This window comes from Hippocampus bargibanti, linkage group LG02 (assembly GCF_051943395.1).
Source record: "Hippocampus bargibanti isolate YZ-2025 linkage group LG02, ASM5194339v1, whole genome shotgun sequence".
Classification (NCBI taxonomy): Eukaryota; Metazoa; Chordata; class Actinopteri; order Syngnathiformes; family Syngnathidae; genus Hippocampus; species Hippocampus bargibanti.
In genome coordinates, this window is record NC_142735.1 from 27,197,911 (window position 1) to 27,222,354 (window position 24,444).

At 43.8% G+C, this 24,444-nt stretch overlaps 1 protein-coding gene and 1 long non-coding RNA gene across 9 annotated transcripts in view; one reads left to right on the forward strand and one right to left on the reverse strand.

The window, feature by feature from the left end:
• Positions 1 to 24,444, forward strand: part of nrxn2b (neurexin 2b) — a 406,291-nt gene that overhangs the window by 349,126 nt on the left and 32,721 nt on the right. For all 7 annotated transcript variants that reach the window (XM_088990599.1, XM_088990598.1, XM_088990595.1 and 4 more), the window contains one exon: positions 4,827 to 5,008. In XM_088990599.1, the coding sequence (XP_088846725.1) occupies positions 4,827 to 5,008 (182 nt within the window). The remainder of the gene's footprint in view (positions 1 to 4,826; positions 5,009 to 24,444) is intronic.
• On the reverse strand, positions 434 to 17,687 carry LOC148902238 (uncharacterized). 2 transcript variants are annotated; one of them, XR_016114268.1, is made up of 3 exons: positions 17,558 to 17,687; positions 14,052 to 14,124; positions 434 to 1,546 (listed from the first exon to the last, which is right to left on the reverse strand). It is a non-coding gene; the product is annotated as an uncharacterized LOC148902238 (long non-coding RNA). The 2 variants fall into 2 exon arrangements; XR_016114267.1 differs by lacking the exon at positions 434 to 1,546 and adding an exon at positions 8,332 to 11,931.

Here is a 24,444-nt window from a genome sequence, read left to right on the forward strand (position 1 = left end):
CAAAAGGCCAGCGCGGTGAGACTAAAGGTCAGACAGATCTATACTTGCTTTATTTCCAAGTCGATGCAACACAAGTTTACTTTCAAATTGCTTTCTGTAAAGTCTTTATGGAAGATTGGCAGATTTCTGTCCTTCACGTTACTTAATTCCTATGCACATATAAAATGTGTACATGCTCACTTTCTTTCATAAATGCATGCGGAATTCAATTTTAATGAGAAAATTAGCACTCGAGAATATCATGTGACTGAAGCACTGCAAATAGACATCTGTACAGCTAAGACAACCAGCTCCCCACAGCCCCCAAGGGAGGATAAATATTATATGCCCAAGATTACTTTTGTGTTGAATGTGTACATACGTCACTGCCAAAAAACTTTCTATCCATCTCAGGCTTCACACAAACTCCCTGAGCATTTCTTGGACCGCATTGTGTGTGTGTGTGTGTGTGTGTGTGTGTGTGTGTGTGTGTGTGTGTGTGTGTGTGTGTGTGTGTGTGTGTGTGTGTGTGTGTGTGTGTGTGTGTGTGTGTGTGCGTGCGTGTGTAAAACCACATGTCCATTTTCGCTCGCATAACATACTGCCGGGGACGCGAGAATGGTGTGGTGTCCGGTTTGTACGTTAAACTGTTGTGGAAACGATAGAAGGGGTGAAGAAAGCAAAGAGTCAACATTGGTCATTGCTCATATGTTCCAAAATCAGATGTTTGTGTATGGTTCCATCGCGTGTTAGCATTATCATCAAGCTACCACCCTAATGGCTAAACTTTGTGCTTGTTTGTGCTACACCAGTGGTGTCAAAGCCATTTTTTTGCCACAGGCCACATTGTAGTTACAGTTTCCTTTCAGAAGCCGTTCTGAATTTGGGGAAGCCACTAGAATTTTCATCCCCTCCACATATTAACGCACAACAAATTAATGAATAACTACTTTTCAAATTTGAAGTCAAGAATAATGACTGTTATTGTGGTTTATGTGGGACACTATGAAATTTGCAAACATCATGGAATTTCACAAATTTGATTTGCTTTCGCAGGCCAAATAAAACTATGTTCTGGGCCAGATTTGGCCCCCAGGCCTATGTTTTGATATCAGTGCCTTACCCAATCTGCAATTGTCCTTGTTCGCTTTTTCTTGTGCTGTGTTGTTTACGCACGTGTGTTATCGCCAAAAGTTGGCAGTTCCATCTCTGACTAGACCAACCCTCATCCTCACTGTAGAATTCATTCAGATTGATTGCAAATTGATTACCATGCAGAAACGCTGACTCATCACTAGGAGGAGGAGCTAAATATGGGTAGTTTGTTTGTCAGCTGGCCATCTTGCATTGCTGCTCTGTTCTGAAATACTCAAGCTAGAGCTCCGCAGGGAATTTCTTTCGCGGAATGAAGATCTTTATCCCCCCCCCCTACTCACTCATTTGTCTCCGCCTCCTCCTCCAAGCGTTCAGTGGGTGTTGTCAGATGCCGAGCAGCAGGTGTTTTACCGGCGGAGAACAAGTGACACAGGGATGCTCCCGTCAGACTCTACTCATTGGGGACGCCACGCTTCATTAAGAAGAAAGCACACACACACATATCATCACGTCGCAGGGGGGCAAAATCATCGGAACAAAGCAGGTGGTTGGACGCAGGGAGGCAACGGGATACCAATTGCTGTTTCCCTTGTAGCAAAAGAAGTGATCATGCTGAAGAGGAAGACAGACACACGCACACTCACGGTGACTGCGACAAGCACGGGATATGGCAGATGTGGTGCATGCAGGGTGTTAATTGACAAAATTGACTTTCTTGTCGGTGCTCAGCACGGTTACGTGTGGCATATGTGCAAGACTTACTTTCAGCCAAGTGACACATTTTGGGGGTGGGACTTGAAATCGGGCAAAATGTAGCAGTTGGTCTCCCAAAAATTGGAGAAACTTGGAGAAATTTGCATTTAACAATACCCCCAGCTAGCTTAATGCTAGCATATCATCGAAAACAACAGATGGGTAAACCATTAGCATCGCAATTAGCATTGCTAATATCAGTGTGACAGCTATTCGATCCTACAAGGATCAAAATTTAGACTGTTGTCGGCAGACGAGTACGCACAAGCATGTCGACTTTACCCACTGTGGGATGGAGTGAAGGCTCGTGGGGGGGGGATAGCTTATTGAGTGGCATATTTGTCTGAATAACTGTATTTAACTGCTCCTCCTCTCCCCACCACAGTTGCACAATCGATAGAGCGTCGCGATAATTTGAATAGAAACTTTTATTTGAGATGCACCAACAAATTTATCTCAAATGAAAAGATATAAAAAGTTAATCAAAAAAAAATATAAAGTGGGTGACTAATTTATGCGAAGGAAGGAAGTTGGCGCAGGAATGACATCCAGGATGTGCTCTTTCTTCATCATTTCTACACTCAAAATACCACTTCAGTCGATCAGTCTTTTCTTGGGGGACCCTTTTGTGTCATCTGCCTCTTCTGTCTGTTTGTTGTGTTTTTTCCCCACATGTGCCCCCCCACCCCCCACACACACACGCCATACAAGCCCCCCCTGCGTTTGCTCCCCGCCGTCACGTCCCCACTCGCTGGCTGTTTTCGCACCGTGTTGCCTTTCATCATCCTCTCCTGCATGACTGCCCTCCTCTGGCACACACACACACACACACACACACACACACACACACACACACACACACACGAACCACACCCCCCACCCCCACCCCCCCACCCTCCCCGCTTGGAAGCTCCCGCTGTCATGCTGCGATAATTAGTCAGCACTGAAATAATACAGCCGCCGGAGAATAACAAGAGGCCAGCAAAGGGCTGAGCCGTGGCAGGAAGGAGGAGGACAGCAAGGGGGAAGAAGCGGAGTGCAGGGTGGGGGGTGTCTTTGTGTGTTGGGGGATGTGTCAGCACCTTTTCAATTGCAATCCGACGAACATTGGTTCAGGTAGCTGCGTAAGTCTGCGGGTTTGTTGGTCTATGGCAGGGGTGTCAAAGTCATTTTTTGCCGCGGGCCACATTGTAGTTATGGTTTCCTCTCGAGGGCCGTTATGAATTTGGCGAACCCATTAGAATGTTTAAATCCCTTCAAATATTACATATAGAGCACACAGCAAATTAATGAATAACTCGTTTTCAAATCTGAAGGCAAGAATAATGACTTTTATTGTGTTTGACATCCAAAAATATGAAATTTTGGCTCAGATTTTAGCAATCATCATGGAATTTAACAAGTTTGATTTGCTTTTTCCGGCTCTGTCGGGCTCTGATTGCAGCCCACCGAAGAAATGTCAAAGATTCCATGTTGCAAGTACATTTGGGAGCTTATTTCCCTAGTTCTACCAAGAACTCCGTTGACATTGATTAGAGGGCATGATCAATCTTCATTTGTATTGGCGGCAGCTGAAACGGTCAACTTTGTCTTTCACTTTCGGAAGGAAATGTGGGGGGATTTTAGGGGTGGGTTGGATGTCAAGTCTTCATTGTCAGGTTGCCAATTTGACAATCGTGAAATGGAAATTACACCAAAAGCAAGGACGTTGGAACGCAGCTTGACGCTGGCTATGTGATGAAATGTCAGATTCAAAGAGTAAAATTTGCGATGGAATTTCTTGGGGGGTAGGAAATCGTACTGCGAACCCTTGCATATTCACACTTCTCTATTCACACCATTTCCCATTCATATTTGTTTTGCTCTTTCTGAGACGTCCTACGGCACAACAGATGCCTTGAAGTCGGAAAGCGTCTAGGAAGTACAGTAAAGTCTCGTTATATCGATATTCAAGGGAGTCCGAAAAATATCGATATAACCGGGACTATCGATATATCCGACCCTGTTTGCATGTAATTTTCTCCGTGCGTGCATAGAAATAGTATCGATATAACCGGGACTATCGATATATCCGATATCGATATAACGAGACTTTACTGTATGTTGAAGTGATCATGACATCATCATGACATCTCAGGGCCAAATCGGATGTCTTTGATAAATTAGTATCAACATTTATGTAGCGTTTTTTTTCCAAAACAAATTTTGCTCCACTTGCCATTGCTCCAGTCAGACTTGGCTTCCCCATTTGCTTACGGTTTGTTCAGCGGGTGCTTTTTCATTCCTCGTGGCTTTCCTCTCTGGGAAGTTATCCCAAAACGAGTGTAAGGGCTGTTGTTTGATTCCTCCGTCGAGCTTTGCCCTATACTGTTGCAGTGAGCCCTCGCAGACCTTTGACATTTCACAGCCAGTGGGATCGGCGTTCTCGGAGAATGTTGAACGCTACTTGTGCTTTTCTGACATCTGCCTCTGTGTTCACATTGCTCTCCAAGTAGGTTGAGTGCTCACACCATCAAGAATCGTGATTGATTGATTGATTGATTGATTGATTGATTGATTGATTGATTGATTGATTGATTGATTGATTGATTGATTGATTGATTGATTGGTTGGTTGGTTGGTTGGTTGAAGTGGGTGGATTTATTTATTTATTTATTTTTATTTAGTTACTTATTTAGTTACTTATTTAGTTATTTATTCATTAGGAATTCGGTCTGTTGAATTCACTCTTGTTTTTCTCATGCCGCCTTCAATGGCCATCGGGAAAATCTGGTAGGCCTTGGCGACATCGGCCATTCTGAAGCACTTATCCAAGCAGTCTTTTTTTTACCCTGCAATCTAATTAATAATAGGGTGTTATAATTCATTAATTACACCAAAGCGATTTTCAACTTCAGCATCCGTTGTGATTCTATTTCAGGCTGGATTTGCCTTATTGACCGATTCTGTGTGTGTTTGCTCCCTCGTAATTATTCCCGCTTGTGCTCCCTGTGTTTCAGCCGGGACAACATACATCTTTGGCCGAGGTGGAGCCCTCATCACATACACGTGGCCGCCCAACGACCGGCCGAGTACACGGGCAGACCGGCTGGCGGTGGGCTTCAGCACGCAGCTGAAGGAGGCCATTTTGGTCAGGGTAGAAAGCGCCAAGGGACTTGGCGACTACCTGGAGCTGCACGTAGTAAGTACATGACTTTGTGTTGTTGCTAAGTTATTTTATTTACTGGAATTTAGGGAGGAAAGTACTGGGGAAGTTGTGGATCTGTTGAAATCTTTGGTGAAAAGGTTTTGAAAATGTTCCAGTGTCCAACTCATCTCAGATTTGTACCCCCATGTACAGTTGTTGACAACCGTGGGAAAGGTTGCCTTTTTTTATCGATGTGCGATAAATGGATGCAGGTAGATTAATTATGTGGAAATTATTGGAGGGGGGAGGGGCGGGGTCTACCCTCTACCACATTTCTGTATCCCGCTTGTGCTACCAATGGGCAGACTTATTTACATCTCTCGTTCCGTGCCCAGCAATTAGTCTTGTTTTTCTGCCTTCATGGCTTTCATGTTACGCTTAAAGGACATTCAAAAAAAAAATCAGCGCTAATGACAACTCGAAATGACAATTAAAGGGAGAGATGGCAGGCACATTAAACGCATTGTCGCCGGCTCGGATTGTCTGTTTGACCCCTCCCCGGTGGAGTATCGGGGCCAATTTTTATGCCGGGTAATAAATAATATTTAGTCCAGACTCTAATGGGGGTGATGTCAACGGCAGATGTTGCGAGCGTCGCTCAAGTGAGTTATCGCTCGTGTTTAGAACACATTTTTTTTCTTCTGGTTGATATGAGAACAAAAAATGGCATATGAAAATGGAGGTGAGTAGCCATTTTTTCATCTTCCGTCGTTAGTCGTTCATTCGCTTCTCCCTTGTTTTGCATTTTTACAGCAGCACGTCCTCCGTCAAACGTCAGCGGCTCGTTTATCCCCCGCCGCTCAGTCTTCCACACGGGAGCGCTTGGAATGCGGCGGCCCGCCTCCTCTCTGCTCCCACCGCAATTACGTTTCTTTTGCCGCCATTCCTCCTGAGCCATTCCCTAAATGACTCCTTTCAGCCGGCGCCGGGGTATTTAGGTCTTCTTAATTATGCTGCACTTTTCTTTTAAAACTGCCAGTGACTTGCAGCAGGTAGCAATTCAATGACTCAAGGATTCTACTCGAAGCGGCTTGGGAAGAAAACTTAGCTATCTGTATTGTTAGAGTAGCGCGGGGTGTCAACGTCTTGGCGGTATTTTGACACCGGCTCTAGCTTGTTGGTTCATTTTTCGTCCTCGGCTAACGAGAGTGACAGTAAATTTAAGATGGTTCGGTTCGTATGGTAACGTCACTAAGCGCCTAATCAGCTTAGTCAAAAGGAAGGTGTTGGCATACCCACTCTCCCGCCGTTCTCCCCCCTTTCCCACCAAACCAATACGATATGAATTTGATTATGTTGATAAAATATGGACAAAAGAAGATGGTGTTAACATCAGTATGATAAAAGATGACCCTTGTTGCTTCCAAGTCTTTTAAAGCTCATCCATGTGTTGAATTTCATACGCAAACCGCGGCATTCCCGTTCGTAACGCCCAATGTTGAAAACGTGAGAGAGTGTCACTCCCACTCGTCAACAAACGTGCCTCAAAGTCCATGGGTCATCGAAAGCACATATATCATAGTCAAGGCCCTTGGGCCAATTCTGGCCCGCCACATCATTTTCTTCGGCCCGCGAAAGCAAATGAAACTTGTGAAATTTGATGATGCTTGCTAAAGTCTGAACCCAAATGTCCAATTTTCCCATGTAAACCACAATAACACTCATTATTTTTTATTTCAAATTTGTAAACTAGTTATTCATTAATTTGTTGTGCGCTAATATGTGGAGAGGATGAAACTTTCTAATGGCTTCCTCAAATTCATAATGGCCCCCAAGAAAAAAAAACATATCTACAATGTGGCCGGTGGCAAAAAATGACTTTGACACTCGTGATCTTGAGAAAGGTGACGAACACGAGGGACCCCATCGGAAGCAATGTGACGCCATCGATTCTGAACCGTGAGGCAAAAAAACACACCATGCTTTTTAGCCTTTTTGTGCAATGTGCATTTTATGTATTCATTTGTCTGTGTGTTAATTTGTTTGTTTATGTATTTATTTGTTTTTTTTTTAATCGGCACCAAAATCTCACTGTGCATTTCTGCCCATTATCATGGTTGCATTTTAGAAATGCAGCAGTTTGGGATGCTATCGAATGAAAATGATTTTTTTTTTGTCTTCTTTAATCACTGCCCGTCAAGGCCATGAGTAATGAGTTACCGCTGAGTGAATTCTGCAGCACGCTTCCCCTACCCCCCAACCCCCCAGAGACGACCGACCAAGCACGATCGGATCACAAGTAGGAATGAAACATAGCAGAAGGTTGTTTGCTGGTTAAGCCTCGCACATCACATCTAATTCTGCCCTGGCAGTTGAACAGGAAGTGACAGGTGACAACCCCCTGTCTGTTTTTTTGTCTTATATAAGTAGTGCGACTCCCTCACTCGCACCCCCTTAACCCCCTCACTCTATCCTTCACAAGATGTGCCCACACCTCTGAGGCAAGCAGCACATATGTGATGATTTACTTTGTTCTCTCCAAAATCTCCTTGATGCTTTCATTTTTAATCCCCTCGGGTGTGAGAGTTCACAAATGCAAATGGATGCTGACCTTGAACGCCAGAAGGATCGAAAAATTCCAGGAAATACTCGTATTTCGGTACAACAGGAAGTGCATAAGGAGTTGTATCGATCACTTGAAGTTGCATAAATGCTGCCATCGCGACCCCTTGCACCTTTTTACAGTTTAATGTGACCATAGCGACCGTGCTCAGCCGTCGCTAAGATTGACGGAGAGGCCAGAAAACTCATTTGTGCTCTTTTGTAAACATATTTCATATTTGGTATATATTGTGTATTATTTTCACCACCTTAGAACCGGTGCTGCCTGAATGCGAAACCAAATGAATAAATAACCAAAATAAATTAATGGATGGGTGGTGGGATGGATGGATGGATGTACGTACAGAGAAAGAGAGAGAGAGAGAGAGAGAGACAATGTGAGAGATTGAGATAATGTGAGAGAGAGAGATAATGTAGAGAGACAGAAAGAAATAGAGAGACAGACAGAGCGAGAGAGAGAAAGAGAGAAAGCTAGATAGCAAGCTTTCTAGATCAATAGCTAGATATCTAGCTAGCCAGCCAGTCAGACAGATAAACAGACAGATAGGTAGATAAATAGAAACATTCTGTTAAAAAAAAATAAAAAACACTTGCTTTTTATGATTATTTGTGCTTACAAGCGGCCCACGGGGAAAATTATGAGAAGCGCGCTTGCTGTGCATAAACAACTGCACTCTTGCAATATGCACAATACCTTACTTGAAGGTCTTATATTGTGGATTCGTAGCTTACAAGCAATAAATACGCCACCGGCTTTTTAATATGAGCTGGCGCACTACTACTTACCGGGGAACCCTTGACACTGAGTCTTTTTATATAGCGTACTTGCTTTCACTCCGAGTCCGAGCAAGGTGGCCAATGTGGGTTTTTTGTGAAGGATAAACAGATGAGTCATTGACGTAAGGAGCAAATCAGAGCCGCTCACTTTCTTGGTTCTGAATGAAATGTACAGTGGCTGGGTTCCCCTGCGTTGCTTTGCAATGCTACCGATCAACTCGCACATTGTTGCATTTTCTGAGACGCGATGCACTAGCGAGCACAAGTCTGTAAAAACCGAAGTAAATCCCCTGTCTGCAAAAGTGTCTCTCAATTTCGGAAAGGGAATCTTCCTGACCAAATTCGGTCAAGGTGACCCAATTGGCGAAGCCGATAATTTTGATAATCAGCCATAATGGCGACAAAATCACGCCAGAGTTTGAGACTGATAAACTGAAATATGATCATCAATTTGAATGAGCTCACTGAATATTTTATTCATAATTACCATACTTTGTATTACTGTTTTTAAATCTGCAAGTGTTCATATGGTATTATTTATCATATTCGGTGGGCATTTTATCGGAAATGCTTGCCACAAACTACCAACAATTCGTGGTGTCGAGTTTCGACTGTCACATTTGCCTTTCCTCTTCGTAGTATTTTGGAGTCCTCTCGAGATCTCGTTTTGCCCCGACCCCCTCCCACTCCGCCAAAAAAAAATCTGATGATCCCAAAAAGTGATGCTGAATTTGAATTGACGAGATGCTTGTATGTCACTGTTCTCCATGCTGCAACACTCGATAGATATCTGGTGAGAGCAAAGTGGGTCTGGATCAATATGCTATTAGGGTCAAAGACAAGAAGCGCAGGGATCCAAACATTCCTCGAATAATCGTCCATGAAAAAAAAAAAAAACTTTTTTGGGTCCCTTTTTCGCTGCCCTACTTTGACCAGCAGCAATTTCGATGCTGATTCAGCCAATTTCATGCTTGTGAAATGTGTTGTTTGGGCCCGTTTGCATGTTAGATGCGATGTGAAGCACAGTGAAAATTTGTCTTGTTCATTTGACACGTCGTTGAAAAGTGTTGTTCACTACCCTGCTGAATTTGACTGATGAAGAAAAGTGTGCCAACACAAGCTTTAAAATTGTGAAATTGTAAAATTGTGAAATCCCCCCCCCCCCTCATGTATTTTGTGCCAGAGTCAGAATCGTGTTGTTTGAGTCACTAAGATATACAGTGATACCTCAGCTTACAAACTTAATTGGTTCCCAGAAAGTGTGTGTAAAGCGAAAAGTGTGTCTTTGAAACATTAATTTCCAATAATAAACCATTAAAAATGAGAATAATCCGTTTCCAGGTTCCCATAAAACGTAATTTTCTACTAAATAAGCCTTAAAACTACGCAAAATATACCTTATTTTATGTATAATAAAGGTGCTATTGTATTGTAATAAAGAAATAAACTGTCCTGTATAATAAAGTCGTTTTGTTTACCGTTGTTATGGTGGTTGTTGTAGTTGCCTCTTGATATCCAAGTGAAGTTGCCGTGCTTTCTCCCTCACTCACACTGTCCCCTGCTAGCTGCTTTCTGTTAATCCATATCAACACAACTTTTTTTAACCTCTTCTATTGCCTGAGACCGTTACTTAGACAACACAGAAACACCCTTAGCCACACGTAGAAATGGTCGACTTAGCATACTGGTACTGGGACGCTAAGTCACCCAAACGGACACCTCGTTCGTGTTTTTTGATGATCTCCTTTCTCTGCTCGACTGTAATTTTCTTTTGTCTCCTCTTCGGCTAAACACTAACCTGTGGTGGGGTCTTTTTCAGTCCCTAAACAGCAAAGTATCCACTCCCTAAAAAAACCACGTCTGCACTGAGTGCACTCAAAGAAAGTGGGTGTGGAAAAGTAGTCCGGCAGCCACGGTGGTGCTGTTCGACCGTGTGGTTTGGTGTTCTTCCGCCGAAAACTAGTCCGCCAGCCATTGTGGCGCTCCGTGTGTTTCCCGAAAGCTAGTTCATATGCCAACATGATATTCTCACGAAATTAATGTTCGAAAGCCAAAAAGTTCCCAGCCCTCCAAAAATACCCTGAAAACTAAAATGGTAAAACCCACAAATTCGCCGGCACATAGTTGTCAGCCTTTGCACATGTTTTCAGCAATGACCTGTAACGCACTTAGAAATAAATCTGAAATTGACTCTCAGGGGTTCTGAAAAGCTCCTACGTTGGCGGCAAAGTCATGCTACTCATGCGTGGACGTAAGCCGTGTTTGCACTGGCCGGATGCGCCGCGCGATCCTGCCCATGTTAAACATTTCATGTGCTACCGCCCGACCGATAAGGTGCAAATAACATCCACTGGCGGCATCGCTGGTATTGCTCTCATGAATCTCCAGCCGAGGGACTTTTTTTAATGTATTTATCTTATTTTGGTGTGTGTGTGTATGTGTGTGTGTTTGTGTGTGTCCGTGCGTGCGTGCGTGTGCGTGTCTGTGTGTCTGTTTGTGCATGCGTGTGTGTGCGTGTGTGTGTTTGTGTGTGTGCGTGTGTGTGTGTGCGTGTGCGTGTGCGTGTGCGTGTGTGTGTGTGTGTGTGTGTGTGTGTGTGTGTGTGTGTGTGTGTGTGTGTGTGTGTGTGTGTGTGTGTGTGCGTGCGTGCATGCGTCGGTGTGTATGTTCAGCAGCATACAAGGCCCAACTTTAATCATGGAAGCGGCAACTCTGGAACAAAAATAGCCCATGTCAAAGTAGCTTGTCAATGTCTACGTGGTGCTAAAAAGATGTTAGTGCGTCGCGCCAAAATAGTGCAGCGAATCCGAGATGGTTGCTAAACAGTTTGAATGCATACAAGGCCCACCTTTTATCATCGCGGCGGTAACACCGACTCAAAAATAGCCTTTGCAAACTAGCTTGTCAATGTCTACATCGTACCAAAATGGTTGTGTCACGCTAAAATAGCGCGGCGCATTCAAGATGGCGACTAAATGGTTGGAATGCATAAAAGCCCAACTGTTCACATCACAGCAGCAACATCGGCACAAATATAGCCCTCGCAAAAGTAGCTTGTCAATGTCTACATCGAACCAAAATGGTTGACATTGGGTTGCGCCAAAATAGTGTGACGAATCCAAGATGGTGGCTAAGCGGTTGCAATTCAATCTTTGTGCTCATCCTGCCGGCGTTTTCTATTCTTCAGTCAGATGCGACGTGTGTGGTACCGAGATGATAGTCGGCGTGCAAAAAAAAATTTGGCTTCCCATCACCATCGATGACTTCCAGCTCAACCCGTCTTGCAGGTGTTTTTTTCCCCGAGTTTGCAAATTGGACAATTAGCTGCGCATCTGGCCCAATGACGGCGAGGCTGAGCCCGATGAGATGTCGATGCCAGCGTTGAATGTGCAAATTTGAACCGGCCTGGAACGATTTTCCTTGAAAGTCCAGTGACAGACGCTGGCCACAGTTGCACTCGTGTTCTCGGCGAGACGTCGGAATGATGTTAAGTTCGGCACCGGGGCCCAAAGTTGGTAGGTCTTGACATCCTGCAGGTTACGCCCTCACATTTTGCCAGCTTTTTTGCAGCTGTCACTCTGCAGACCGAGACAAAGTGGAATGTCAAGAGTGCACTTGGACTCCGACTGGAAAAGTGTCATGACCATTTTCGCACCCTCGCTGGGTTTTGCATTTCTATGCCACAGACGAGCAACCGGCAATTCAGCAGCCTCCATCACCGAGATGTCACGGAGGTTCCTGTTAATTAAGCTTAAAGTGGAATTTGCTGTGTTTTGCTTGTCTAAAGCCGTCCAATTCAGTCCCCCCAACCCCTTTGACAGGTCAGCCCACCCAACATTTCAAATCCAACAACAAATATCATGTTCTTGGGTCATCGCAAGATTAGGAAATGTGTTTGGGATTAAATTGTCGAGACAGCCCGGTCGTCAAGTGGTTAGCCCATCAACCTCACGGGTGTCAAGTTTGATTCCAGTTGCTGGCCTCCCTGTGTTGTGTTCTCAAGTCCTCCCTTGGGCCTGAGTGGGTTTTCTCGTGGTACACTGGTTTCCAGCGGGCCGATGTCATGAGGTTAGCACGTCGACCTCACAGTGTAGAGGTACTGGGTTCAATTCCCACTCTGTGTGGAGTTTGCATGCATCTAGGCATGTTTTGTATGGCTTTTCTCCGGGTATTCCGGTTTCCTCCCAGGTTATGCCAGGTTAATGGAACCCTATAAAATGTCCCTCGGTGGGAGTGTGATTGTTGTTTGTAACTGTGAGCCCTCCGATATGCCTGCAACCGGTTCAGGGGGTGCCCCTGCCTATTGCCCTAAGACAGCTGGGATAGGCTCCAGCACCCTACTGCCTTATGAGGATATAGTGGTTCGGAAAATGAATGAATGGGTGGGGGGGTGGGGGGGAGGAAGGAAGGAAGGAAGGAAGGAAGGAAGGAAGGAAGGAAGGAAGGAAGGAAGGAAGGAAGGAAGGAAGGGAGGGAGGGAGGAAGGAAGGAAAGAAGGAAGGAAGGAAGGAAGGAAATTGTCCTCCTGCAAAGCTTTCACTCTCGGGGAGGCCGCCATTAGTGATGTGCATTCGGGGCAGGCAGGAGAGGCCGTGCGTCACTTGTCATCATGAAATTATCAAATGAAAAATAAATTAAACAGTTATATTTACTGAGTGATTTGTACTTTAAAGTTCTTTTCCATTTAGTTAGCAAGTTCAGTGCAACCATCCAGTCATTTTTTCGTGTTGCTTGGTCTTATTTTCAGTTTGGAGGATTACATTACATTCTAAATTGAAAGAATTTTCTAAACTGGACTTTCAATCGAAGCAGGAGATAATAATTAAAGGAAGACCAACACCGGACTGTATAGCTCACAAACGGTGAGGGATGAATGTCAATCTCCTGGACTGCTTCTCAGCTTTTTGGCCCAGAAGGATCTCATTGAAACTATTCCTGAGGCGATAAAGTTGCTCCAGCTCGTGCTCACTGTTCCAGCTACTACAGCATCAGTGGAGCACAAAAGACTGAAAACATACAGTTGGAATAGGACTGATCAAGGACGACTTTCTTCACTGGCAGTGATCTCCATTGAGACATAGAGACTTTTAAAACTGAAGAAAGATAAGGAAGGCTTCGACAAAGAAGTTATTGGTGCCTTTCTTCAGAAGGAGCGGCACATGGACTTTATTTATAAGTAAAGGTAACACGATAATAACGTTTTTTATTCTTTTTTCTATGCTAGTTTATATAAAGAATGCTGACATGACATTTTAAACAAAACACGTTAACTGTTGCCAATCAAATGGTGAATAAGCTACTCTGTTGAGTTCATATGTTTGTAAATCTGACTGTGATGACGTCAGTGCCTCACCAGCCATGAACTTTACCGCACGTCACTGGCCGCCATATTGCCCCCCACAACATCGGAAAGTCAATGAGCTTCAGGAATCCACAATTAAACTCCCATTATCCCTTCCCGTTAGGCGGGGGCGCCTTTTTTTTAATTGGGCTGCAGTTAATCCCGGCTTTCTTTTTCAGCCACTTTCAGTGGAGGTTAAATGAATTCCCGGTCGTGGCGTAAATTGGATTGCTGCTGTTGGCGTTTACCCCACACGTGGGTCTCGCCGCGTAGCCAGGCAAAACCGCTGTGTTGTGGCGTGAAACGAGCACGCCAAAGAGATGGGATGCCATTCACCTTAGATTTATTTAAACTCACATTTGAAATCCAAGCTCTCAGCAGGCGGGCGTCACCGTCGTCTCCATCCGGATCTGGGTTCCAGCGTGTGGGCCTAAAGCGAGTTTGAGATGATGGATGAGCCTTTATTGCTTCCCAAGAACGCTTACCGAGCACATCCTGCCTGGAAGTGCCGGCGAGAGAGCTCTCATTAAGTTTCCCAAACATTCGCTCGATGGATTGAACAATCGCCTTCTTAAAAATTCACGTCCGAGTGTATCAGGAGGGTTGTGTGTCTTCCGATAACAGACCCCTGGAAGCAGTGCGCTACTTTTGGCAATATATCAACTCCCAAGAAGCCACGGATGCGCCCTTTTTCTCCACCCGCAATTCTGCCGAGATCGACGGAAATTCATTGGGCCTGCCTGACAAGTAGGGAATTCGCTTTTGGCTCCGCCCCTGGGGCTAAATGGCATTGAAGACGGCGGTGAAGACCCACAATATGAGAGCGGTATTCTTTATCCTCCGCAAAGAATACCGATATTAGCGCTGTATCTTAAAGCTGAGAGGGGTTGAGAGGCCTTTCAACTGGCCAAAAATTGCGTACAGTCCGCATCTAAGACAACAAAATAAACCATCGGGTTGAGTGCATACATGAAAAGACCCGCCGGAAAATCCTTGCGCCGAAATGCTAACGTGACCTGTGGCCTTTCTTTCGATTTTTTAGCTTCATATTTTTCGATTCCATTCCTTTTATTGCTATTCTTAACCAAACTATATCAAAGTGCTCCAGATGTGTCAAAGTCCAGGCGGCCGAGTCCCCATGCTCTGTCACCGCAGCGACGTTAACCTTATCAACAGACCAAATGTACATTCCTAGACTCTCATTAATCGTCTGTAATTAGGAATTTGACTGTTTTATATCTCTTAATAGATAGATTTTTTTAATTTATTTTTTTTGGGCTGGGTGGGGGCACATTGGCCAGCCATTCTTTTTTTGTGCTGCCTCATGTGTTACATGTTACATTCCCAAAACTCCAATTTTTGTACAGGATACTCTTTTGCTCTGCGTCCTATTCAAATGTGTCTCCCAGTCTACTCTCGCAATCTCACCGTTGTCCTTGCAGCCAATTTGAAGGGAAGTTATGGACGGCTAACCAAAATTTAGGTCATTTAACCGAATCCAAAGCGTCACTGATTTTTTTATGATGTTTTGCTAAGTATTCATCATGGCGGCAAGAAGAGCCCGTTAAATTAACGACTTTGGGCTGAGAAAAGGTGCTTTGATGGCCCACAATGTGACTTTCATGAAGATGACTTTGAGCACATTGACATTTCCGCGATGTCTTTTTAATCGCTTTGATTGCGACGGAGGTGCAACGTACTGTGGTGGAGGACAAACTGACATGACCGGCATTCATACGGTGGAATATTTTGTCAATTGTGCCAATATTTCTTTCGTGTTGTTTCGAGAAACGCATTTACTGGTACGCTTCCATCATGTCAATTCACCTAGAACGTTTTTCAATATAATACAATACAATACAGTACAATACATATGGATTTATATAGCGCTTTAACAACAGCTGAAGCTGCAACCAAGCACTTAACGTGGACAACTATCCTAATCAGCAAGTCAACTGATTTCTGATTTCATTTTTTGTTTGTTTTTGTGTATTTCAAATTTCAGTTTTATGTAAATTAATTAAGCAATGAATTAATTAATCAAGTATTTTTTTTTATCTCATTTATTTCTTTATTTCTTTACGATGGGATGCAGAGCTTTCAGTCGCTCTGCTCCCAAACTCTGGAATTCACTCCCACCCAACATCCGTAATATTGACTCCCTCCCTATTTTCAAGGCTCATCTCAAAACCCATTTGTTTAAAATTGCTTTCAATGTCTAATTCTCTCTGCTATTTTATTATTTATCATTTTACTTATGGTTTTATTGTTATGTGCTGTGTTCTATTGTTTTTATTGTAAAGTGTCCTTGGGTGTTTTGAAAGGCGCTTGAAATAAAATATATTATTATTATTATTATTATTTGTTTTATAGTACCAACTGGTGGTGTCAGGACAGCCTCGCGAAAGATAAAACATCCTAAACTATAATCAAATGTTAGTCTTGTGTCAATTAACTCATTCACTGCCAGCCGTGCAAAAATGTGTCCACTCCAGTGCCAGGGTTTTTGTCATTGTCACTCGAATTCCAGGGATGACTGAAGATTGAGTTTTAGGACTACATAAACATTCAATGCATCATAAGAAACCTTTGACTCTCTTCTTTCATCAGAAAAAAAGAGTTAATTCATAAATTATATGGGTCTGAAGATATATGATCTTGAAATGAGGGCGGCTGTCCAAATACAATGCAATACACACATATTGGTTCATATCGCGCTTTAACAACAGTTGAAGCTGGAACAAAGCGCTAATATGGGAGGAAAAGGGAAATTCTGACCCTTTGTGGAAAGGAAAAACATTGCCAGAGATCTGACCAGCACTTTATTGGCACCCGAGCAAGAAAAAACAAAACCACCCGAACAAATTTGGGAATGGCGCTCTCCGTCATATTTTCAAACCCTGAATAAAATAGTGAATGGCAGTGAATGAGTGAATCAATTAATTAATCAATTAATGTTTTTGTAATGATTTTTTTATTTTATTGATGTATTCATTTTTTTGTCAAACCAACCGACTGGTGGCGAGGACAGCCTCGCGCAAGAGAAAACATCCTAATCTAGGCCAAGAGCCGCATTCATTAACTCCGCCTGCCAAGCCTTATCCATTGATCTGGCCCGTTTCGAGAGACTTTCCAACTTCACATATATTTATTATTATTCATCTTGAGGACTACGACTAGTGCCTCGCTGATTTGACGGGGGTAGAGGGGGAGACGAAGATGAAAGTAGAGTGTTTAGGCACAGTGCCGAAACAAAAAGGCAGTGTGCGAAGTTTGAAGGAGGGCAATGCGAAGTGATAACTGCCTGGATGTGATGTGATTATTTGCCCCACAAACTCTGAAATGTGGTCACTTTCCCAAAATAAAACCATTCTGTGACTTTTAATGTTCATAAGCAGATCAAATCTCTCTGGGTGGAAAAAAATGTGACGAAACGGAACCAGATGAGAAATTCGTGAAATGTGGAAAAAAAAGCTTTAAATCTTCTGACACGGTAAAAGTTGACCCGAAAAAAAAATAAAAAGACAGTGAGTATATTTTCCCTCCTTAATTAAAAGTGTCGCTCCTGTCCTGCTCGGGTCCCGAACTGCTCAACCCATGTGACAGCCACGCAGAGCAGAAAATCTGCCGACTGCATCTCACCACTCGCGGCGTAATCGCTGCCTCCTTCCGAATTAACTGTCTTCATTATCGCATGCTCGCAGATACTCCTTTTTTTTCCTCTCTCCTCCATTCTTCATCTCCGACGAGCTCTTCCTCCTCAGTGCCTTTTCGGCAAACCCGCCCCAAAAGTAGGACAACAGCAGATAGAGGGAGAGGGAGAGAGAGAATGAGAGAGAGAAACTGAAATCAAGCGCCCCCACCTTCCTCTCCTCCCGCCGTCTTCTTCTTTTTCCAAACGGTTCCTCCTTGCCTCCATTTTAAATCGCATCTGAAGTGGCCAAAGGCGAGAAAATGCATTTGAGTGTCAGGCTCAATGACGATTGCGTCGTAGCGCTGGCGGGAATGGAAGGGGGCGGGGGGCTGCTCATTACATAAGCCAAACGGGGAGCCTGGCTCCGTCACACAGAGGTGCCGTTAAACCGTGGCCAAGTGAACATTCACTGGGGCCGAGCCACGGCTCGCTTGTAAACATCAGTGGGCGTTCCTATAATGAAATATTCAAGCTAATCGGCGTGTAGGATACCGTCATGCTTGGGTGTTACTATGCATGCCTCATAATATTCCCAACAATAAAAATACAAAATAAAAAAAATCAATACATTTTTTTACACTTTTAATCAAAAGGGCCATTGAGCAATCCATAATCCAATAGATACACGTGTGCAGGCATATCTTCTTTATCCTCTATGATAAATATCTATATTCAAAAGGTGCCTCCTTGGCCAAGATAGGCACAATGAATTGAAGCACCGCACCGTATCGGATTGCGGCATTAAATCATGATAGTTTATGCAAATATATTCAAACAATTTAGTCATCGAAGCAGAATACTACCGATTGCTATTTTTCTGATTAAAAACATGTTTTTAATCTGCAGGATTAAAGCCGTGAATGATATAAGCAATGGCAACATAAAAAAGGTCATTGACATGCTAACATTTAGCCTCGGTTAGGCGCATTTTATGTCCCCTATTTGAACTTTAACCCATTCACTGCCATGCGATATGCAAAAATGCACTCCAGGGCCAGGGTTTTTGTCATTTTCATTCAAATTGCAGGAAATCTTAGATTTGATCAGGAAAAAAAAGAGTTATAGATGTATTAAGTTCATCCTATCTACTTGATATCTAACTTAAAACAGATTATTTTCTAATAGACAGTGTATTTTAGGTGTTCAATTAGCTGACATGCTTCGGCGTATACTTCCGCCTTCGTCAGTGTCACGGATGTTGTTGTCACACTCCTTTTTCAGCTGGTGTTACTATGAGGGAGTGATCTACCTGTCAGATTTGACAGGCAAGTCACGCCCCTTGCTGTCCGCTCGTCCCTCCAGGATACTGCTCCAGGTGGTAGAGCGCATGTAAGCTCCCTCATCCCTGTTGATGGTCCTTGGTTCTCGCTTCTGGATTTCAATGGCCTCTCTGAGTCACCCCCAAGAAAATACCATATGGAGAATTCATTCTAGTAACGGAATTAGCATGCGAAAAAATACAGAACACAGGACAAAAAGCAGCACTGCGCAACGAAATAGCAGGCATGTTAAAAACGGCCAAACCACCACCCAGTAATATTACTAAAGAGGAAGCAAGAGCCATGATAACACTATCAAAAAACAAAAACATCACAATCCTCCCAGCAGACAAAGGCAGAACAACAGTGATTATAGACACGGAAAAATACGAAAAACAGATGCAGCAGTTATTACAGGAAGACGCCTATGAAATATTAAAGAAAGACCCAACAAAAGAAAAGAAAAACAAACTTAAAGCACTACTCAAACCCCTATGAAACGAAAATAAAATAAACAAACAGTAATACAACCACCTGGTACCCACAGCAAACATCATCCCCAGGATATACGGCACACCAAAAATACACAAACCAGATACACCTCTCCGCCCCATAGTAGACAGCATCGTCACGTACAACCTCTCAAAAGCACTATCAGAAATAATAAAACCGTTACTGGGACACACGGTCCAACACTGCGAGAACTCAAAGCAGCTCACTACAGAACTGGCCAGCATAAAAGTACAGAAAGATGAAATGTTCATATCACAAAAAGACGCACAAATCTAACAGCACATGACATAACCCAGCTACTCCAGTTCATTGCCACATCCACATATTTCTAATTCAGAAACACCATATACAGACAAAAAGAAGGGTTCGCCACTCTCTGCCATCTTGTGTGGCTTCTTCATGGAGGACCGGGAACAGAAAGCCCTTTCAACAGCCCCGGAAACATACAAACCAACATTATGGAAACGATATATGGACGACATTCTGGAAAAAATCTAAACAGGACATACACAACAGCTTACGGATCACCTCAACTCCATAGACACCACAGGCAGCATCAAGTTCACCCATGAAGAGGAAACAAACCAATCCATCGCCTTCTTGGACTTGAACATACACCACATGGACAACGGAGATATTAAAAAAAAATGCAGAGGAAACCCACACATACCGACCAATATCTCCTTTGGACATCTGAACACCCCACTATCCATAAGTTGTCAGTCGTCAGAACATTACATGAACTCACCACAATAATCACGGACCCGGAGGACACAACACAGGAGGAAAAACACATACAACACGCACTACAAAAATGTCAATATCCTCAGTGGGCAATAACTAAAGGTGCAGAGCAGGTCAAAAACAAAAACGACACAAGACAGGGGAGAACGAAAAAGCAAACAAACAAACAAGAACACAGAGCAATGGTAACATTGCCATACATGAGCGGGATCACAGAACGCATACAAAGAGCAATGAGGAAACACAACATAAACACACCGGTCAAACCACACACAACTCTCCGACAGATCTTGGTTCACGCAAAGGACAAAATATACCCGGAAAATAAATGCAACTCAATATATGAAATCCCATGCAAGTCATGCAATAAATCATACATCGGGGAGACAGGAAGGAGTTTTAATACAAGAAAAAAAGAGCACAAGAAGGAGTGTGAGAAGGAGACAGTAAAAATACAAACAAGAGCAATAAAAGAACAAGCACAACAGGCACGCCATAAATCAGCCATAACAGACTACTGCAAAAGAGAAAATCACATCATCCGCACCGAAGAAAACAAACATCAGCGCTGGATCAGGGAGGCCATTGAAATCCGGAAGAAAGAACCGAGGACCATCAACAGGGATGAGGGGGCTTACATGCTCTTTCCCACCTGGAGCAGTACCCTGGAGGGACGAGCGGGGCGTGACTTGCCTGTCAGATCTGACAAGGAGGCCACGGCCTTATAGTAACACCAGCTGAAAAAAAGTGCGTCACAACAACATCCGTGACACTCTGACGAAGGCGGAAGTATACGCCGAAACATGTCAGGTAATTGAACACCTAAAATACACTGTAAGAAAATAGTCTGTTTTAAGTTAAAAAACAGTTAATTCCTAAGTTATATGGGTCTGGGGTTATCTGAGCTTCAAATGGGGGTGGCTGTACAAAATGCAATGCAATACATATATATTGATTTATATAGCGTTTTAACAACTGCTGAAGCTGTAACAACGCTCTAACGTGGACAAAAGGCAAATGCTGCCCCCTCGTGGAATAGAAAAAAACATTGCCAGAGGTCTGACCAGCGCTTAATTGGCAGGAAAAAAACAACACACGAACAAATTCGGGAATGGCGCACACCGTCAAACTTTTCAATTCTCAAATAAATTCGGGAATGGCAGTGAATGAGTCGGCATAATCTGTCAGATTCATTGGGGGCGCAATCTACCATCACAATGCGCCCTCTGCTTTTTTTACTTACCGCATTGCAGCATTAAGTCCTGACACAATTAAATGATTGACATCTGAGAATTTATTGGAGTAAAGCTCTTTTCCTTATTAAAAAACAAACACTCATTTTTGTTGGGGGTGGGAGTGTGACTAGCATAGCATTTCCATAGGATCTTGCTGCAACACTTTTACAAATGTTGAAGCTTCATTCATACTCGGATATTCCACTTTTTTGCATTCTATGCGGCAACACTCCCCCCCTCCTTGGATGAAAACAATTTCTTTGTCTGATTTTCGGTACCGTTTGCAAGATATGTTCCCGCGCTTTGTCCCCTGGAGTGCTGCAGCATAAACAGGTGCATGTGCAATCGTCGCTGCCAGGTGATCCGTCTTGTCCCAAATCCTGCCAGCCCATCTCAATGTGTGCCGACACACACAATGCACGGACACGGGGGAATTGGTGGCGGTGGTATCCTTCGGCCGGCTGTAGATATTCTTATTTATTTTTTTGGTAAGCATATGAATGTGGCATTTGAGGAAAAGATTTATATGATTGTGCATTAAGTGGATTTTACACAGGGGGTGTGGGGGCGGGAGGGGTAGTCGGCGACATCTCGGATACACAAAGCGGACAGGAATGGAGCACAGCATCCGCCGGTCCTGATAATGCCCTCCATCACTTGTCGGTCAGCTCATTAAGAGGCTCCACTTTAGCGAGTCGGAACCCATTTTGGGCAAGATTATACTGTGGGGGTCCGGCAGACTGATCGACAAACACGAGTCCAGACAGCTGTTGAAAAAGAAGGCTTACTTGCTGCTCCGAAAACTCGAATGGCGAGATGAAGGCCCGCGACACCTTCATTATTGGCCTGTCTGATGCCGGCGTGAGATAGTGACGCTTACGCACACATGGGGTCGAGACTCCAATCGCCAGTCGCCGTAGAGCAGCGGGAGGCAAAACAAACGAACGCGTTGATGGGACGCTGATGGGAAAGTAGCACGGCAATACAAAATGCAGACCATTTTTATTTTAAAAACAAGGGCTCGAGGCAGAAAACAATAATAATAATAAAATCTGACATCAAGTAAGTCCTTTGCAATAACTCATTGACTATGCCGCTATTTCCTCCATTTTCTGTGTGGTCCTTGAACACACCACGCATCCTGTATTTGTGTGCTTTTATCGCAGAAGCTTCTCCTTGATCTCAGCGCTAACATCGCTCAAACTGGCTTTTTTTTGTTTGTTTTTATGGACACGGCGAACTACTGAGACGCGCTGACCTGTGTTTTATGGAGAAGAATGGTACCAAAATGGTTCGCATCGACGTTAATGTTCTCCAGATGGGCATTCATGATTCATCCGATTGCGGCCCTCCCGCGAGCATCGTAAGGTTGACAGAGTGAGGTGGGAGGAGGAGAGCGGCGGTGAAAAAAATGTATGTATGTATGTATGTATGTATGTATGTATGTATGTATGTATGTATGAATTGCTCTAAATAGTCAATCAGCAGGGCTCTGCGGCCCTGTGTAAAATTTGATGTCTCCATATTTGATATACTGTACTTTATGAGCCACCCCTGAACCAGAAAAACATGGTGCGGTTGGCAAGATTGAAGCAATTTGCCACCAAATGAAAGAAACGAGGATTTTTTTATGTCTTTTTTTTACTTACCGCAAAATGTTTAATAAGCCCCCCCACCCTAAATAGACAAAAGAACATAAAAACTCCGCTTTAATGACAGCCTTGTTGGCATGAGCACGGCCTTGTCAGATCAGCAGCTGCGACATGTTAGCACACAGCGAAATGGTTTCTTTTCACTGTTGTGATCACAATGAGCCCATTTTGGCAGCCTGGAGGGTCCACGCTGAGTCATCCATGCTGAGTCTTCTACGGATCATTAACTCTTCCAGATCCTTGTCCGTTGCTTGTGTCAGGTTTGATAATGTTGCGGAAGAATAGCGTGTGCACAATTGGTGTCGTGTGTATGCATGTATTACATAATTTGAACATCACATCCGTACATTTTTTTGGACTGAGACTAATTGTTATTTAAAAGGAAATTGAAAAAAAATGTCTTGACAAAGTCGTTTTGGGGTGTTTTGGCTTGGCCGTCGGCAAGTGTTCCAGTGTCTTGTGTGGCCCCTTTGCAAAATGAATTGCCCACCTCTGATTTAGAATTCTGTGGTGCCATCTAAAAAGTCATAAAAAGATTGTTTTATATATTTTTTTTTGTGGGGTCAATGTTCAAAATAGAGAACTTGAAATACGAAACTGGTGTGCCTGTGTGTGTGTGTGTGTGCGTGCGTGCGTGCGTGTGTGTGTGTGTGCGTGTGTGTGTGTGTGAGTGTGTAGAGTCCACTTTTTCAGTTGTGGTGGCCAGTGGTTAGCGCATCAACATCACATTGCAGAGGTCATGGGTTCAATTCCCATTATTTTCTGTGGGACTGCGTGGGTTTTCTGCGGGTGTTCCGGTTTTATCCCACATTCCAAAAACACGCACGGCAGCCTGATTGAACTTTCTAAATCAAGGCTGTCAAAGTAATTTTTTGTGACGGGGTACATTGTAATTCCGGTTTCCTCTCAGGGGCCGTTATGAATCTCGGGAAGCCATTAGAATAATTCATCCCCTCCACAAATTAATGAATAACTAGTTTTCAAATTTTAAGTCAAAAATTAAGTTCTGTTATTGTAGTTTACATGGGACCTGAAATTTTGGTTCACACTTTAGCAACCATCGTGGGACTTCACAAATTTGATTTGCTTTCGTGGGCCGAATAAAATAACGAGGCGGGCCATATTTGGCCTTGACTTTGACACCTTAGCTCTAAATTGTCCCTCGGTGTGAGTGTGGTAGTTTTTTTGTCACTGTGTGCCCGGCAATTAGCTGGCAAACGGTTCAGGGTGTCCCTCGCTGACTGCCTAAAGACAGCTGGGATAGGCTTCAGCACCCACTGTGACCCTCGTGAGGATAAAGCAGATCAGAAAATGGACAAATGGGTCTTCAATCCCTTCTCTCTTTTTCAATATGGTTGACAGTGAAAGACCAACCCCTGCCCCACCCTTCCTTACATGACATGTACCATCAGCAATTTTGCATCAGATTAAACCGGCTGCGTTACGGATTACCCTTGTGATTGTGCAGCCTGTTGCTGCGCCGGGCAGGTTGATGCGACGCAGAGCGCCGCCAATATAAGCGCTGACGTTTATCTGCCACGTGAAGAGCTATTAAGCTGGCGAGCGCTGTTATTTATACATCCAAGCCGGATGACATCCGTCTTGACGTTGCGCTGGAGCAGGAAGGGCGCAGATAGGCGACGGAAAGCCCAA